The 16,993-nt window shown below is 38.4% G+C and overlaps 1 protein-coding gene across 2 annotated transcripts in view; it reads left to right on the forward strand.

The window, feature by feature from the left end:
- The window catches only part of Uggt2 (UDP-glucose glycoprotein glucosyltransferase 2), a 140,058-nt gene that overhangs the window by 45,024 nt on the left and 78,041 nt on the right, over window positions 1-16,993 (forward strand). For both annotated transcript variants that reach the window (XR_008216919.1, XM_052732466.1), the window contains exons 16-20: window positions 434-565; window positions 3,253-3,417; window positions 3,937-4,060; window positions 4,146-4,244; window positions 14,073-14,164. Coding sequence is in view for 1 of the 2 variants with exons in the window: in XM_052732466.1 (XP_052588426.1) it covers window positions 434-565; window positions 3,253-3,417; window positions 3,937-4,060; window positions 4,146-4,244; window positions 14,073-14,164 (612 nt within the window). In the remaining variant the exon portion in view is untranslated. The remainder of the gene's footprint in view (window positions 1-433; window positions 566-3,252; window positions 3,418-3,936; window positions 4,061-4,145; window positions 4,245-14,072; window positions 14,165-16,993) is intronic.

Consider the following 16,993-nt stretch of genomic DNA (forward strand, 5'->3'; position numbering starts at 1 on the left):
TTATCATTTTGAAAGTTATACAATATTTTAAATATTTACTAAAAGATAATATATGATGTAAGTGATCTGTTTACCTGTATATAATATATATATTTAGTACCTTTAGAATTAAGCCACAGGACAGGCGATTGTAGCTTGGTAGATAGAGTACTTGCCTGCTGTACATGAAGTCCTGAGTTTAACCCTAGCACTGCAAAAATCAGATATTTTACATGCCTGTGTCCCAGCACTAGGGAAGGCAGAAGACATTAGTTCCAGGTTGTCCTTAGCTACATGGTAAACTTGAGGCCAACCCGGAGGTACCTGTGACCCTGTTTCAAAATCAACAAATTAAAAGAATTTACAAAACATGTTTTTATTTTGTAAATACAATTATATTCTTAGAGAAAGAAAACTAATTGCTGTAAAAAGAAATATATCTCTGTTTCCACAGATGTACGAAGAAGTGAAGGGTCATCGTGTACTCACTGTGGATAACGTGAAGAGCATTCTTCAAAATAAATCCCCTTATGCTGACATTTTGGATATTTTGGGACCCCATTCCAAATATGATGGAAGAAGAGCGGTAAGATTGGACATTGTATAAAGGGAGGTGCCAGGCACAGAGTGACACCACAGAATCTTCTGCCGTGTGGATCTGAGCTACGGGACTCATAGCTGCAGGGTACAGAGATGGTCACCAGCGAGTTCTAGGAGGCAGGAAGACATGGGAGGATATCAGTGAAGACTGCAACACTTCAGTTAGACCAGAAGAGTAAGATTGAGAGATCTGTTAAAACAGTGCATGCCAGAAGAGAGCATCAGATCCCGTTATAGATGGCTGTGAGCTATCATGTGGTTGTTTCTGGAGAGCAGCTAGTACTCTTAATTAGCTGAGCCATCTCACCATCCCCAATTTCAGCTTTTCATATCCAGTATTTGAGATGCCTGTGAATTTCCCGATGTATGAAATGATACATTGAAAATATATGGCTGTAGGTCAGAAGAGACATATAGGCAAAAAGTATAGAATTATGTCACTTGTTTATATTTGGTAATTAACATTTTGGAATACATAAGTTGCTTAGTTAGAAGTTGTAGATTGGAGGGGAAAGGCAGGACTGTATTTCCAGCAGGGATATCTTCTTAAAGTGAACACACATGCATGCAGGGCTGGGAGATGGCTCGGGTGGTAGAGTGTCTGATCTGCAAGCATGAGGACCTGAGTTCAGATCCCTGATCTCACATTAAGGAATAAAAAGCTGAGAATGGTGGCACATGCCTGGGAGAGCAGTGGGACAGGCAGATCCTGGGGCTTTGGCCAACCAGTCCAGCCAAACTGGTGAGCATCGGGTTCAGTGAGAGACCTTGTCTCAATTTTGTTTTAAAACAGGTAGGAAGCAATTGAGATAAGATACCCAGCATTAACTTTTGATCTCCATACCCATGCACCTGTGCTCATATATGCACCCAGAACACAAACACATGTGTGCACACACATATACATGAACACAGACACCAATAAGAGGAAGGGGCAGTAAAGCAGGCATTTATCTGCCCAGAGGATTTCCCATAAACATGAAGTCAGAAGCATCCTTGTTACCCCGCCTGTTTTCCTCCTTCATGCCCTGCAGAGTATAGATAGTTTCACTGTTCTTACAGACCACCTCTGCTGCAGGTGTGGTAGACATCCTGAGCTTTTTGTTTTCCTTTGCATCCTCCTAAGCAGTCATCAAGTTGTGCAGGTCTGCCTGTTAAATATCCCTGACAGCTGTCCTTGCCCACTGCCACACTGTTGTGGTTTTCATGTGGTTTCCCATACAACTGCAGTGGATTCCAGCTCATTGTTTCCAGTGTTGCTGTTGAGCTCTCTTTAAAATAAGTAATATGGCCATACATTTGTCATTGAACCTTCATTCAGATAACATTGCTCATGTCATTGGTACCTGTGGGAACTTTATTCACACTATAAGTTCATTTAAGGGATGGAATTCATATGTTATTCTTATGCATTCATCAGCATTTAATATAGCAGATACCCAGTAAATGCAGACATAGTACAGTAATATATTATGAAGAGCTCAAACTCCTGGTCAGACACATCTGGGTACAGTTGAAGTTCTAAAATATAATAGCCATTTGACATTGGAAATGACTTACTCTGTATCTGTCCCATCACATGCAAAGTGATAGAATAATGCTAGGTGTGGGATATCCCTACTCTGAATTTCCAAATACTTTGGAATCCAAAAACATTTGATCATGATTCAGCATTTAGATCTTGAATAAAAAGTATTGATAGAGTCTGAAAATATTCAAGAGTCTAAACACTTGTGATCCTATATCAGAAAAGGAACACTTTGTGCTTGTTTCTTAGACTATGTGTGAGAATGTTGTTTCCAACAATAATCCTGACACTTGGTGTTGAATGTTGTATGAATGACTTATTCAGAAGGTGTAATGCAAGCACCAAGGATCTCTGTGATTCTCTGATCACAGAGCAGACTGTACCATATATATCATACTATATTTATTGCCATTACCTAAATGCCATATTCTCACTTCCCTTCTAGTTCTTGCTCTGCTGTCCCTTCACTTGGACTGTCTTTCTCCATTTTGTCTTCCTGGAACATTTTTATTCATCTTTTAAGGCTTTCAGTGTCATTGTCTGACAGGAGCCTTTACTTATCCTTTCCTCTTCATGCTCAAACTTGTTAAATGATCCTTTTGTGGACCCCCTTGGAACCTTGCTTTAATTTGTAAGTATTCAGTAAACTTCTTGAGGAACAACATTCAGTTATAGTTTCAGTATGGGTAATGTAATTCTCATGGGCTGAATCAAGATGTGTTTATCAAATAAATGAATAATAAAATAGTTTGTACTATAGATAAATGTTTTGGTTTTAAGTAAATGTCATATGTAACAAGAAGGATCAGCAAGACCATCACTGCTTTATATTTTGTAAATAACTTTTGGGACAGCCAAAAAATGTTCTCATGAATTGTCTGTAAGTCTCCTGCTTACAACAGAGTTCATTGCAGCAGAGATAAAAGGTTGACAAAGCCCAAATTATTCACAAGCTGAACCTTGACAGAAAACACTTTATTATTCTTGCTCTATGTGGGTCGAGAGTTTCCTTTTGCGTGCACAGGTATAAATAACAAAATGGACAGTTTTTCCTATGACATAAAAATACAGTACTGTTTCTGTTTCTCTCATTTATTTTTCAAATAACCATATTTTATTTGACACTTGGTATTTTTAATAAATAGGCAGGAACAAGCTTTTATAAGATGACTGGCCTAGGTCCTTTGCCTCAAGCTCTTTATAATGGTGAACCCTTTGACCTCAAAGAGGTGAGCCCTGAAGAGCTGAAAGGGGCTGTTCTGGGAAAAATGATGGATGCGTTTGTGTCTCTACAAAGAGATGTTTTCATGGTAGGTATGCAGTCACAAAACATGACATAAATGATATTTATAATTATACTGAACATTTTTAAAGATTTATTTTATATGTATTGGTGTTTTTTTCTGAATATGTATCTGTGTGAGGGTGCTAGATCCTCTGGAATTGGAGTTTCAGACAGTTGTAAGCTGCCATGTGGGTGCTGGGAATGGAACCCAGGTCCTCTGGAAGAGCAGCCAGTGCTCTTAACTATTGAGCCACTATTAACTCTTAACTTGAGCCATCTCTCCAGCCCTCATATTGAAAATTTTAATAAGTTGTACAAAAATTTTCATCCTGATCATTTAATAATTAAAAATTAAATTTATCAGATATATAGGTACATGAAAAATCAATTAGTTATTTATAATTTTATAAGAAAGCTTATTATAGTAACCCTAAATTATATGCTCTTAAAATTTATTTTAAATTAAGTATATTTACATGAATTACATAACAACAGTGTACATATAAATTGTCCATATTAATAAAGTGATACTTTTCTATTTTAGGGCACATTAAATGATGAAATCAATGCAATTGATTTCCTGATGAATAAGAATAATGTTGTACCCCGTTTAAATTCTTTGATTTTGCACACTGAACCACAGTACCTTAATTTAATATCTTCATCAGGTAAATAACCATTCTTATACTGTCCTACAAATGCATGTTGTGATGAATGTTTCAGTAATTTGTTATAAAACATTTGTTGTTTCAGTAACTGCTGATATTGAAGATTTCTCTACTTTCTCTTTCTTGGATTCACAAGATAAGAGTGCTGTGATAGCAGAAAGCATGCAGTATTTAACCCAAGAAGGTAATGAGCATATTGTTCTGTAATTTATTCCTAAAGTAATAAAAACATAACTTTAGAAAGGCACTTGCATAACCAATGTTATTATATTTCTTTTTTTGACTAGGGGCTTGGATTTCAATTTGTCAGTTTATAATTTGTTACAATTGAAATGTTATTAGAATTGGAGAAATGTCCCTCTTACCCTCATTAATCATATATGTAACAGGGGTTCATTTGTGGCCTTTTGCTTTTTTAAAAAAAGTGTGTTACCCCATTTTTACCATTTAAAGAAAGTAGTGCAACCTATTCAAAGCTATTCCTGAATCCATGAATAAAAATGCAGTTTCTATATTAGAATAGATAATAGTGTTTCTACTTTATAATTCAACAAAATCTGGATGTCTTGCTGAAGTTGGGGATCACAACCAGAAAAGGAGACACCAAGTCAGTAGCACATTTAGAAGCAAGGCTCAAGGTTAGAAGGAGAGGTCTGCAGCCAGCCTCAGCTGAATGTTCAAATAGGTGAATAAAATGTGCTTAGCTTAGGTGTGCATTGTCTGTTCTGCTTTGAGGTTTCTTTGTTTTGTGTTGTTTCCCCTCTTTTTATTTTAATTGAAATGGATTTTTCATGCAATAGATTCTGAGCATGATTCCCCTCCTCCAACACTCCCAGGTCTTCCCCACCCACTCACAGCCTCATTCCTTCTTTATCTTTCTCATTACAAAACAAACAGGCAGTTTTTAAAAGATGAAAAAAGGAAAAGAATATAAAATAAAAACAGACAAACCTGAACAGGACAAAACAAACATGAAAAAATAAAAAAACAAAGAAAAAGCACAAGAAACACATAGAGATTCAGAGACATACATACATATTGGCGTGCACAGGAATCTCCTAAAAACACAAAATCTGAAACTGTAATATATAGGCAAAAGACCTATAGGATAAGGGGGAAAAGGAAGAAAAATGCCCAAAGCATTATGAGGCAAAAAAATACCTCCAAAACTACCATTGAGTTCATTTTGTGTTGGCCATCTACTGCTGGACATGGGGCTTAGCCTTAAAAGTGGTATATATACTCCATGAGACTCCATTAGAAGAAGCTAACTTTTCTATGTGAGTGGTTATCAATTAGAAATAGCTCATGAATTTGGGATTCGGGCTTGTATGTCTGCTTCCACTCTCAGCTCTAAGACACTATGAGGACCCCTGTGTAGGCCTAGTGCATGCTGACTCAGTCTTTTGAGTTCATACGTGCATTGGTTCTGCTGTCTTTAAAAGGCCTTATTTCCTTGGAGTTCTTCATCCCTTCTGGCTTTTATAATCCTTCCAGCTCCTCTTCTGTAGGGTCCCCTGAGCCCGGAGAGGAGGGATTTGATGGAGACAGCCCATTAAGATGGAATATTCCAAGGTCTCTCACTCTGCCTAATGTCTGGCTCTGGGTCTCTGTATTTGTTCCCATCATACTGCAGGAGGAAGTTTCTCTGATGATGACTGAGCAAAACACTGATATATGAGTATAGAAGAATGTTGCTAAAGTTTTCCTGCCTGGCCCACAGTCAGGACAAATCTCTCTCACCTGCCAGTCCCACAGCCACTCAGACCCGACCAAGTAAACACAGAGACTTATATTGCTTACAAACTGTATGGCCGTGGCAGGCTTCTTGCTAACTGTTCTTACAGCTTAAATTAATCCATTTCTATAAATCTATACCTTGCCACATGGCTCGTGGCTTACCGGCATCTTCACATGCTGTTTGTCATCATGGCGGCTGGCAGTGTCTCTCTGACTCAGTCTTCCACTTCCCAGCTTTATTCTCCTCCTTATCCCGCCTACTCTTCCTGCCTAGCCAATGGCCAATCAGTGTTTTATTTATTGACTAATTAGCAACACATTTGCCATACAGAACATCCCACAGCACTTCCCCCATTTTTTTTTTTTCAAAAAGGAAGGTTTTAACCTTAACAAAGTAAAATTACATATAATTTGGGAATTTGGGCGTAGCTTCTCTTACTACTTCCTGCTGGAGGGGGGCGCTGTATCTTATATATCAACAGAAGAATGTCATTTGCAGTCATTTTGTTGCTACATTTCTTGAACAGAACATTAATATTTGTTTTTTTCCCTAAATCACTGACCCATCTATTCTCAGATTCTTGGCCACCTGAACAGTGTCAAGGAAGGGTCTCAGCTCGTGGAGAGGGACTTAAATACAATCATGTATTGGTTGGTTATCCCCACAAGTTTTGTGCCATGATTTTACTAGTGCATCTTGTATACAGCTCATCATTGTAGATCACTGGGTTTGTAGCTGAGTTGGTGTGGACATCTCTCCTTTGTTAGTGTGCAAGATACCTTCTAGTACCCTGAACACCCATCAGTATAGGTAAAGACTCTAGGTAGGCACCAGCTTGACCTCTCCATGTTCACTGAGCTTTCTTTAGCAATAGAGTTTGTGGAGAGCAACCAATATCCAGGATGGTTTGGGGATTCCCATGGAACCCCTTTGACCAGCAACTCCGTTAGATATAATCCAGTCCCACAGGGGGAGTCTTCATTTGGTGATGAGAGATGTCTAGCTGGGGTTCTTTCTCCCCCATTATTCAGCGATTTCATTTATGTCACCTTCATATATGTGTGTGTGTATGTATATACATATATACATACATATATACATACATATATATGTATATATGTATGTATATATATGAAAGCTTCTACTATATTAGGTACCATAGTACCCCTCAAATGGCCCTTAATTTTAGCTGTCTTCAACAGCTGTTGAGCCTCCATGGGACCAGACTAGGCCCTCTGCATAAGTGAGACAGTTGTGTAGCTTGGTCTGCTTAAGGGGCCCCTGGCAGTGGGATCAGGATCTATCCCTGGTTCATGAGCTGGCTTTTTTGAGCCCACTACTTATGGTGGGACACCTTGATGCAGGGGAAGGAGCTTAGACCTGCCTCAACGGAATGGACCAGGCTCTCCTGACTCCCCATGGGAGGTCTTACCTTTTGGAGAGGGAATAGGGGATGGACTGGAGGGGGAAGGCTAGAGGGCAGAAGGAGAGAAGAGATGGGGATCTGTGGTTGGTATGTAAAATGAATAAAAAATTTCTTAATAAAAACTTAGCTGTCTCTCCCCATCTTCCCTCCTTTATCTCCCTCTTCCCTCCCCTTCCCTGTTTGATTCTCCCATTCTAATCCTGCTCCTTCCATCCATAACTGTCTGTTCTATTTACCCTTCTTAGAATGATCCAATTCTCCTTCCAGTCTCTTACCTAACCTCTGTAGTTCTACAGATTGCATCTTAGTTATCATTGATTTAACAGCTAATAGCTACATAGAAGCAAATACATGCCATATTTCTCTTTCTGGTTCCAAGCTGACTCACTCCAGGTAATTTTTTTTTTCTAGTTCCATCCCTTTACCTGCAGATGTCATGATTTTATTTTTTTTAATGGCTGGGGTTATATTCCATTGTGTAAATATACCACATTTTCTTTATCTATTCTTCTACTGAGAGACATCTAGGTGGTTTTCAGTTTCTAGACATTATGAATAGAGTAGCAATGTTTGGGCAAGTGTCCATGTGATAGCATGAAGCATCTTTTAGGTTTACGTCCAAAAGTTGTGTTGCTGATTGTTGAGGTAGATAGTTTCCCATCTTCCTGAGGAACCACTGCACTGGCTTCCATAGTAGCTGTACAAGTTTGCACTCCCACTGGGAATGGATGAGTGTTCTCCGTATTCACATCCTTGCCAGCATGACTGTTGACATGTTTCATTGATCTTGGCCAAGCTGACAGGTGAAAGATGAAATCTCAAAGTAGTTTCAATTTGTATTTCCCAGGTTACTAAAGATGTTGAACGCCGGGTGGTGGTGGCGCACATGCCGGGCGGTGGTGGCGCACGCCTTTAATCCCAGCACTCAGGAGGCAGAGGCAGGTGGATCTCTGTAAGTTCGAGGCCAGCCTGGTCTACAGCGCGAGATCCAGGAAAGGCACAAAGCTACACAGAGAAACCCTGTCTTGAAAAACCAAAAAAAAAGATGTTGAACATTTCTTTAAGTGTTTCCTTGCAATTTGAGTTTTCTCTTTTGAGAATTTTCATTCAGAGTTTAGATCTATCTGTACTGCATTTTTAAGCTGGGTTATTTGTTTTCTTGATAATCTAATTTTTTGAGTTCTTTATATATTTGGAATATGAGCCTTCTCTTAGATGTGTAGGTAGTAATTTGAGAACTATTGGCATTAACTCTTCTTTGAAAGAATTCTGTGTTAAAACCATCTGATTCTAGGATTTTTTTTAGTTGGGAGCCTTTTTTGGTTTTGTTTGTTTGTTTTGGTTTGGTTTGTTTTGATTTGGTTTTGGCTTTTGGATTCAGGATTTCTCTGTGTAACAGCTTTGGTTGTCCTAGAACTCACTTTTGTAGACCAGCCTGGCCTCAAATTCAGAAAGATCTGCCTGCCTCTGCCTCCCACGTGCTAAGATTAAAGGTGTGCACCACCACCACCTGGCTAGTTGGGAGACTTTTAATGACTACTTCTATTTCACTGGGTATTATAGGTCTGTTTAAATTGATTATCTGATCTTGATTTAACTTTGCTAACTGGTATGTGTTTAAAAATTATCCATTTATGTTAGATTTTTCAATTTGGTGAAGTACAGGATTTTAAAATATGTCCTTATGGTTCTCTGGATTTCCTTGCTGTCTGTTATTATCTCTGAAAGGAAAAGTATTGGCTCAGGACCCCCAAGACCAAGGTCTCAGCACAAAGGAGATGTATTTGCCCCAGAGACACAAGGGCAGCAATAAAGGACAAAGACAGGAGACAGAAGATGAGGGACAAGAGGAAGGGAACAAGGGAAAGGGGACGGGAGTAGTTGGCCTGTAGAACAAAGGACTGCCTCTGGATAGACAGGAAACAGATGTAGCCGGTAAGAAAGTAGTAGTTTATGAAAGTACAAGGGCAAACTCTGTGTTAGGATGAGGTGTTTAATTTTAATTGGGGATGTCAATTAGGTGAGCAAAAGGGGGCTTTTGATTCCTGGATTTCAATACTTTGATAGCTGGACCTTGGTAGTCACCCTCAGGAGGAGGATTGGCCAAATAAGGGACTGGATTTGGGGGCTAGCTTTCAGGATGTAATCTAAAGTTGTTTTTTTTTTTTTTTTTTTTAATCAAGGAAGAGGGGATTTCGGAGAAGGATAAGGCCTGCTAGAGCCACATGCTCGAGTGGGCTAGTGTCCCTTCAATGTCCCTCTTTTCTGATTTTGTTAATTTTGATATTCTCTCTCTGCCTTTTGGTTAATTTAGATAAGGATTTGCCAATCTTATTGATTTTCTCAAAGAACAACTCTTTTTTTCATTGATTCTTTGTATTGTTTGGTTTTTTCCTACTTTATTGGTTTCAACTCCGAGTTTGATTATTTCTTGCCATCTACTCCTTTTGGGTGTGATTTCTTCTTTTTGTCATAGAACTTTCAGGTATGGTGTTAAGTTACTAGTATGAGATCTCGCCTATATTTTTATGTAGGCACTTAGTGCTTTGAACTTGCCTCTTAAAATAGCCTTCATTATGTCTCATGAGTTTGGGTATGTTATATATTCATTTTCATTCAATTCTAAACAGTCTGTCATTTCTTTCTTAGTCTTGACCCATTTTTTATTCCGTAGAGAGCTGTTGAGTTTCCATGAGTTTATACGCCTTTTGTCATTTCTGTTGTTGATGTCCAGCTTTATCTTTTGTTATCTGATAGGATGCAGGGGGTTACTTCAGTGTCTTCTACCTGTTAAGACTTGCTTTATGTTCCAGTATGTGGAGTAAGTTCATGAGGTGCTAGCAAAAAAAAAAGTATATTCTTTTGTGTTTGGGTGAAATGTTCTGTAAATATCTGTTAGGTCCATTTGGATTATCAGCTCAGCTTTCTCCAGCATTTCTCTGTTTAGTTTTTGTCTGGTGACCTGAATATTGGTGTATTGAAGTCTCCCACTATCAATGTTTGGGGGTCAATATGTGATTTAATCTGTAGTAGTGTTTCTTTTATGAACTTGTGTTTGGTACCCTTGTGTTTGGTGCATAGATAATCAGAATTGGAATATCTCCTTGGTGGATTTTTCTTTGATGGGTTTATAATCACTTTCCCTATCTCTTCTGACTAGTTTTGGTTTGAAGACTATTTTGTCAGATATTAAATGGCTACACTGGCTTACTTATTCTGTCCATTTGATTAAATTAATGTTATCTATTCCTTTGCCCTAAAATGATGTCTAACCTTGAAGTTAAGGTGTGTTTCTTGGATGCAGCATAAAGGTGGATCCTGTTTTCACATCCATTTTAATAGTCTGTGTCCTTTGATTGGGGAATTGAGACCATTGATGTCAAAAGTTATCAATGAGCAGTGTTTGTTGATTCCTATTATTTTATTGTTGTGTTGGACCTTTATCCCCTCTTTTGATTTTCTGGTCTGAGATTATTCCTTTTTTGTGTTTTCTTGGGAGTTCTTAACCTATTCAGGTTGATATTTTCCTTTTAGCACCTTCTGTAGAGCTGGGTTTATAGATAGATGTTGCTTACATTTGGTTTTATCATGGCTGTCTTTTGTTTGTCCATCTATTGTGATTGAGAAATGTTCTGTGTAGAATAGTCTGGTTGGGACATGTGCTCTCAGCTTCTGCAGCATATCTAAAGCCCTCTGGCTTTTAGAGTCTCCACTAAGATGTTAGGTGTTGTTCTAATGGATTTACTGTATGTTATGTAGTGTTTTCCCATTGCAGCTTTCAATATTAAAAGCTCTTTTGTATGTTTAGTATTTTGACTGTTATGTGTTGTGGGGAATTTCTTTTCTGGTCCAGTCTTTTTGGTGTTCTGTATGCTGTTTGTACCCTGATAGGCATCTCCTTCTTTAGGTTAGGGAAATTTTCTTCTGTGATTTCATTGAAATTATTTTCTGGGCCTTTGGCCTGGGTTTCTTCTCCTTCCTCTATTCCTATTATTCTTAGATTTGGTCTTTTCATATTATCCTACACTTCCTAAATTTTTTGTGTTTGGATTTTTTTTTTTTTTTTGGTTTTTCGAGACAGGGTTTCTCTGTGTAGCTTTGCGCCTTTACCTGGGACTCACTTGGTAGCCCAGGCTGGCCTCAAACTCACAGAGATCCGCCTGGCTCTGCCTCCCGAGTGCTGGGATTAAAGGCGTGCGCCACCACCGCCCGGCTTGTGTTTGGATTTTTTTAAACTTAACGTTTTCTTTGACTGAGGTATCCATTTCTTTTATCTTGTCTTCAATGCCTGAGATTCTCCCTTCCATTTCTTTTATTCTGTTGGTGAAGCTTAATTCCAAAGGTACCTGTTTGAGTCCCTAATTTTTTCATTTACAGATTTCCTACAGTTTGGGTTTCCTTTATTGATTCTATTTTCACTTTGAGGTTTTGAGCTGTTTTATTCATTTCCTTTCAGTTTGTTTGTGTTTTCGTGGATTTCTTTAAGGAATTTATCCACTTCCTCTTTAAGGACCTCTGTCATAACCATAAAGGCTGTCTTAAGGTCTTTGTCTTGTGCTGCAGCTGTGTTGCAGTACTCGGGGCCTGCTGTGGTCGGGTTGCTGGGCCCGAGGGAGACACATTGTCCTGGCTGTTACTGTGTTTTCATCCTGGGGTCTGGGCATCTGGGATTGGGATGATTGTAATTCTAGGTGTCGATATTTAGACTTGTCTTTGTTAGTTGGGTTTTCTGTTTCTTGGATTCTGTTGCCCTCTCTAGATCTTGGGAGTTTGCTATGGTTATGTGTTGCCTGGTGTGGAATTGTTCTCAGATGCTGACACAGTGACTTTTCTCTAGGTAGTGTGAGCTGACAGGCAGGAACGGTGATTAACTAGAAGGGTAGAGGGCTGAGAGGGTGCACATGAGAGAAGAAAGCTGGCTTTGCCAAGAGGTCTGATTGTCTGGCCAGCATGGCCAGAGACTTGTAGAGAAAAGTGAGATGGTAGAAGACTGGTTGGGTTGTAATGTGTAAGTGATAGTATTCTAAAAATTAGAGTGATCTAACAATGTAGTGAACGAGGTTGTGAAAGATAAATTTTATATCTGAGAGAGTTAAAGCAAAAGACACATGAGGTTTAAAAATTCTGGAGATTGAATCCAAATTTCACCTCCTATAAGAAGTTCATCATATAATATAGTGTGTTTCCACGCTAGCAGTGGCAGGTTGGAACCTTGGCTGTGTCAAGTAAAGACAAGGTTGGGTTGTATTTCATAGGTCTCTGGGTATTATGCCAAATTAACCTAAAGTACTCAGTTTCATTAAATCTCTTACAAATTAAAGGACTATTAGCTGAGAAATTTATCTTATCATGTCTACATTTAACATGAATACGAAGTCATGTGATTTTGAGGATTTAACACTTGAAATACTTCTCAGCTTAGGAGCTGTGATGGTGGAAGTGTTGGTGTTCAGGCAGAATCAGAGTTCTTCTAACTTCCTTCTTTAAAGAGATTGTTACTACCTGACTGCTAACAGTGGCTTCTGGTATGTGCAAGAGGTTAGCCCCACCCCTAGCCTCCCAAAGAACACAGGGTGGGTCAAGAAAATCAATGTCATCTTTTTTATTACATTATTTTTTCTTTCTTATTTCTGAAGCTATTTTTATGATAAATAGTGCTTACTGTGATAATAACTGTAGTTTCAAATATATTCATCTTTTATTGCCTTGTTTTTTTTTTTTAAATAATCATTTTGAATTAGTCACCTGGTCTAAAAAAGCAATTTTTCTGTGGGTTGTACTGGCAGTCCTAGAAGTATCATTTTGTGTGCTATGTACTGATGCTGGGTGGAATTATAATCATTTAACTATGGCATCAGAATTGAAATGGAGCTTAGAGAAAGCTCAGTCCATCAAGTTCCCAAAGCAAGCATACAGACCATGGTCGTATGCCCAGAACCCATTATTGTGTCTCATCTTGTAGTAATTCCAGCTCAATGGGGAGATAGAGACAGGTAGATCCTGAGGCTCCCTGCCCAATCAGCCTCATCTAATTAGTGATTTCAATGCCTGAGAGAGAAAGAGGGTCTCTGTTTCAAAAAGAAATGAACTACACCTGAGAAACACATGAGATTGTCCCCTGACTATTATACATGCATATATACGTGCATTCCCATACAAATGTATGCCCACATACACACATAAAAAATGGTTTCTTCTTCTGGATTCCAGATTTTCACTTTCTATAAATAGAGATTAAATGATGACAGCCAGAAATCACTGTTGCCGTTTTCTGTAGTTACTAAAAATGTTCACGTGTGTAAACAAATAAATGCCATGCCCCCACACCCAAAAAACAAACCAACCACAGACCGAAGGCAGCTTCACTTTGTAACACTGGAACCATGAAAGACATAAGACTGTTTTCTCTCCTAGTGAAAATATTCGTGACTGTCCCCAGATAATGTTTTTTCTTTACTCTACGTGTGTGTGTGTGTGTGTGTGTGTGTGTGTGTGTGTGTGTGTGTGTATGCATTTACATGACATGTATGTAATAACACTCAAATAGTGAAAAAGAGAGAGTATAAAAAGCTATTTTTTTTTGAGACAGGGTTTCTCTGTAGCTTTGGAGCCTTTCCTGGAACTCACTCTGTAGCCCAGGCTGGGCTCGAACTCACAGAGATCCACCTGCTTCTGCATCCTGAGTGCTGGGATTAAAGAAGTACACCACCACTGCCTGGCCAAAACGCTATTTTTGAATGACTTTAAGATGGTTATTTTGTGGTGTTTTCTAACTAGAAAATTTATTTTCCTTTTCATTTGATTTTAGAGAAAATAAGTTTCACTTGACTATTTGAAAATTTCAGATCCTGTGATATCTGCAGTCACTCTGTGGATTATTGCTGATTTTGATGTGCCATCTGGAAGAAAGCTGCTTTTGAATGCATTAGAGCACATGGTGAGTTGTAGCATGAATCTTAAATAGTCTTATAACAAAAACAATCCCGGAGCTAGGTATTGGGGTGACCGCTGGAAGATCAGAGAAGCAGAACAAGCCACAGCTACCTCACCTTGCCAATTCCTCAGCTGATCCTGTTTCCTCAGACTGGATGCCTCTCAGCTGAATTGTGCTGCTCAAAAGCCTAAAAGCTTAACCAGCTCTAGTTCCTGGTCCTCACACCTTAAATACCTTTCTGCTTCCTGCCATCACTTCCTGGGATTAAAGGTGTGTGTCACCATGCCTGGCTGTTTCCAGTGTGGCTTTGAACTCACGGAGATCCAGATAGATCTCTGACTTCGGAATGCTACAATTAAAAGTGTGGCTTTACAGAGATCCAGGCGGAATCTCTGCCTTTGGAATGCTAAGATTAAAGGTGTGTGTGTGCCACCATTTTCTGGTCTCTATATATCTAGTGGCTGTTCTGTTTGTTCTCTGACCCAGATAAGTTTATTAGGGTGTGCAATATTTGGGGGAACACAATATCACCACATATACACTCTTCCTTAGAGCACATGGTGAGTACACACTCTTCCTTAGAGCACGTGGTGAGTGTACACTCTTCCTTAGAGCACATGGTGAGTGTACACTCTTCCTTAGAGCACGTGGTGAGTGTACACTCTTCCTTAGATCACGTGATGAGTGTATACTCTTCCTTAGAGCACGTGGTGAGTACACACGCTTCCTTAGAGCACGTGGTGAATGTACACTCTTCCTTAGAGCACGTGGTGAGTGTACACTCTTCCTTAGAGCATGTGGTGAGTACACTTCCTTAGAGCACATGGTGAGTATACACTCTTCCTTAGATCATGTGGTGAGTACACACTCTTCCTTAGAGCACGTGGTGAATGTACACTCTTCCTTAGAGCACATGGTGAGTACACACTCTTCCTTAGAGCATGTGGTGAGTACACACTCTTCCTTAGAGCACGTGGTGAGTGTACACTCTTCCTTAGATCATGTGGTGAGTACACACTCTTCCTTAGAGCACGTGGTGAGTGTACACTCTTCCTTAGAGCACGTGGTGAGTACACACTCTTCCTTAGAGCACATGGTGAGTGTACACTCTTCCTTAGAGATAAAGCACTGAGCGGTGAGAGGGAGGCTAGGAGGTGAGGACCCTGTAACCCACTGGAGATGAGCAGGGGACAAAGGGGGTCTGCAGCAGGTGCTCTGCTGCAAGAGCAGAGAGAGGGAAAGATCTGCAGTCAGCCTTGTCCCGTATCATCATGCTTGTGGACAAGCATTGATCTAGAACACATTTTTTTCCCAGAAAACTAAAGGATGCAATAAATCCAAACTTATAAAGCTATCATTGCCTCAAACCTAATGATCTTAAAGGATGTTATAGAAGAAGATTATAACTGATCCTTATTTATGATCATAAATGCAAAAATGCTCAAACTATAAACACTCAAATATTTAAATTGTCAAATTTTGTATATTCTGGACATATAAATTAGTAGAATTAACTTTCATGTTTTAATAGGTTGCTATTAGGTCTTTTTATAATTGTAAGAATTATAACAAATATGAAATTAAATTTTAATGAATATACCATTTATACTAGTATCAAAAATATCAAATACTAGAAACCAATGTAACAAAGTTTAATATAAACCTTTTGAGAGAAAAAACAGATGTCCTAAGTAAATGGAAGGATATACTATGGTCATTAATAAAGAGGGTCAATATTGTAAAGATGCCATCTCTGCCATAATTGGTATATAGCCTTATTACAATTCCAATAGGAACATCCATATTCTTTGAAAATGTCACACTAATTTGCTAACATAATCAAAGATTCAAACGACCAAGAATAATTAAGATACTCATAAAACGGAGAAATAGATAATAATTAGTTCCTTATTGTCAAGACCTTTTATAATGCCTACATAATTGAAAACAATTTTTTCTTAACTCAAGAATAGGAAAATCAGAAGGAAATAAGTATCCCAGAAACAGAGCATTGCGCATCTTATTAGCACTGGGATAAAATTAGCCTGTGAGACGGTAAGAATAGTCCTTACCTTTCCATGTTTGACATCATATATCAAGTCAAATCCAGATGATGAGTAATAGACTTAAACATAAAAGCAAAACAAGAAATTCCTATGAAGATTATCTTTATGACTTCAAAACAATTTCTAAAATAGGCAATAAAGCCTAGTATCAATCAGTTAAAATATTAATAAATTGAACTAGTGTAAATTAAAATTAAATGTCAATTACTTTTTGTCAACTCACAGCATAGAGTACAAGCCACAAAATGAACAAACATAGCTGCACTATGTTGTCTCAGTTGCAGCCAAAAAGAACTTCAACTGTAGACATCAAATGTGTATAACCAATAAAAAAAAAAAAGAAAAGAAAATCTAATTTTTTAAAAAGGCTAAAATTAAAGCAAAGAATTGGGGGGGGGAATGCCATTGACATTGAGATGAATGCTTAATATCATTGATGAGGGGGAAAGAAAATAAAACCCTGGTGCCATATCTTTCCATACTGTACAGATGATTTAAATTTACATGACAATGCAAAAGGTTCATGATCTTTAATATAGTAAACAATAATATGTTGCTAGTATGAGTGGCAACTCGTACAGATATGTTGTAAATCATTTGGCTGCTCAAATATTAAAGTTCTAAAAAAATTAAAAATAAATAAAGATCTGTATATCCTGGTATAGAGCTCCAAACTGGAAGAAGCTCAACTATCCAACAATAGGCTGGATAAAGAGTATATTCATCTCATGAAATTCTGTATACTCCCAAAATAACCACATGGTAA

The sequence above is a fragment of the Peromyscus californicus genome, unplaced genomic scaffold (assembly GCF_007827085.1).
Source record: "Peromyscus californicus insignis strain IS unplaced genomic scaffold, ASM782708v3 Scaffold_12__1_contigs__length_115047231, whole genome shotgun sequence".
Taxonomy (NCBI): domain Eukaryota; kingdom Metazoa; phylum Chordata; class Mammalia; order Rodentia; family Cricetidae; genus Peromyscus; species Peromyscus californicus.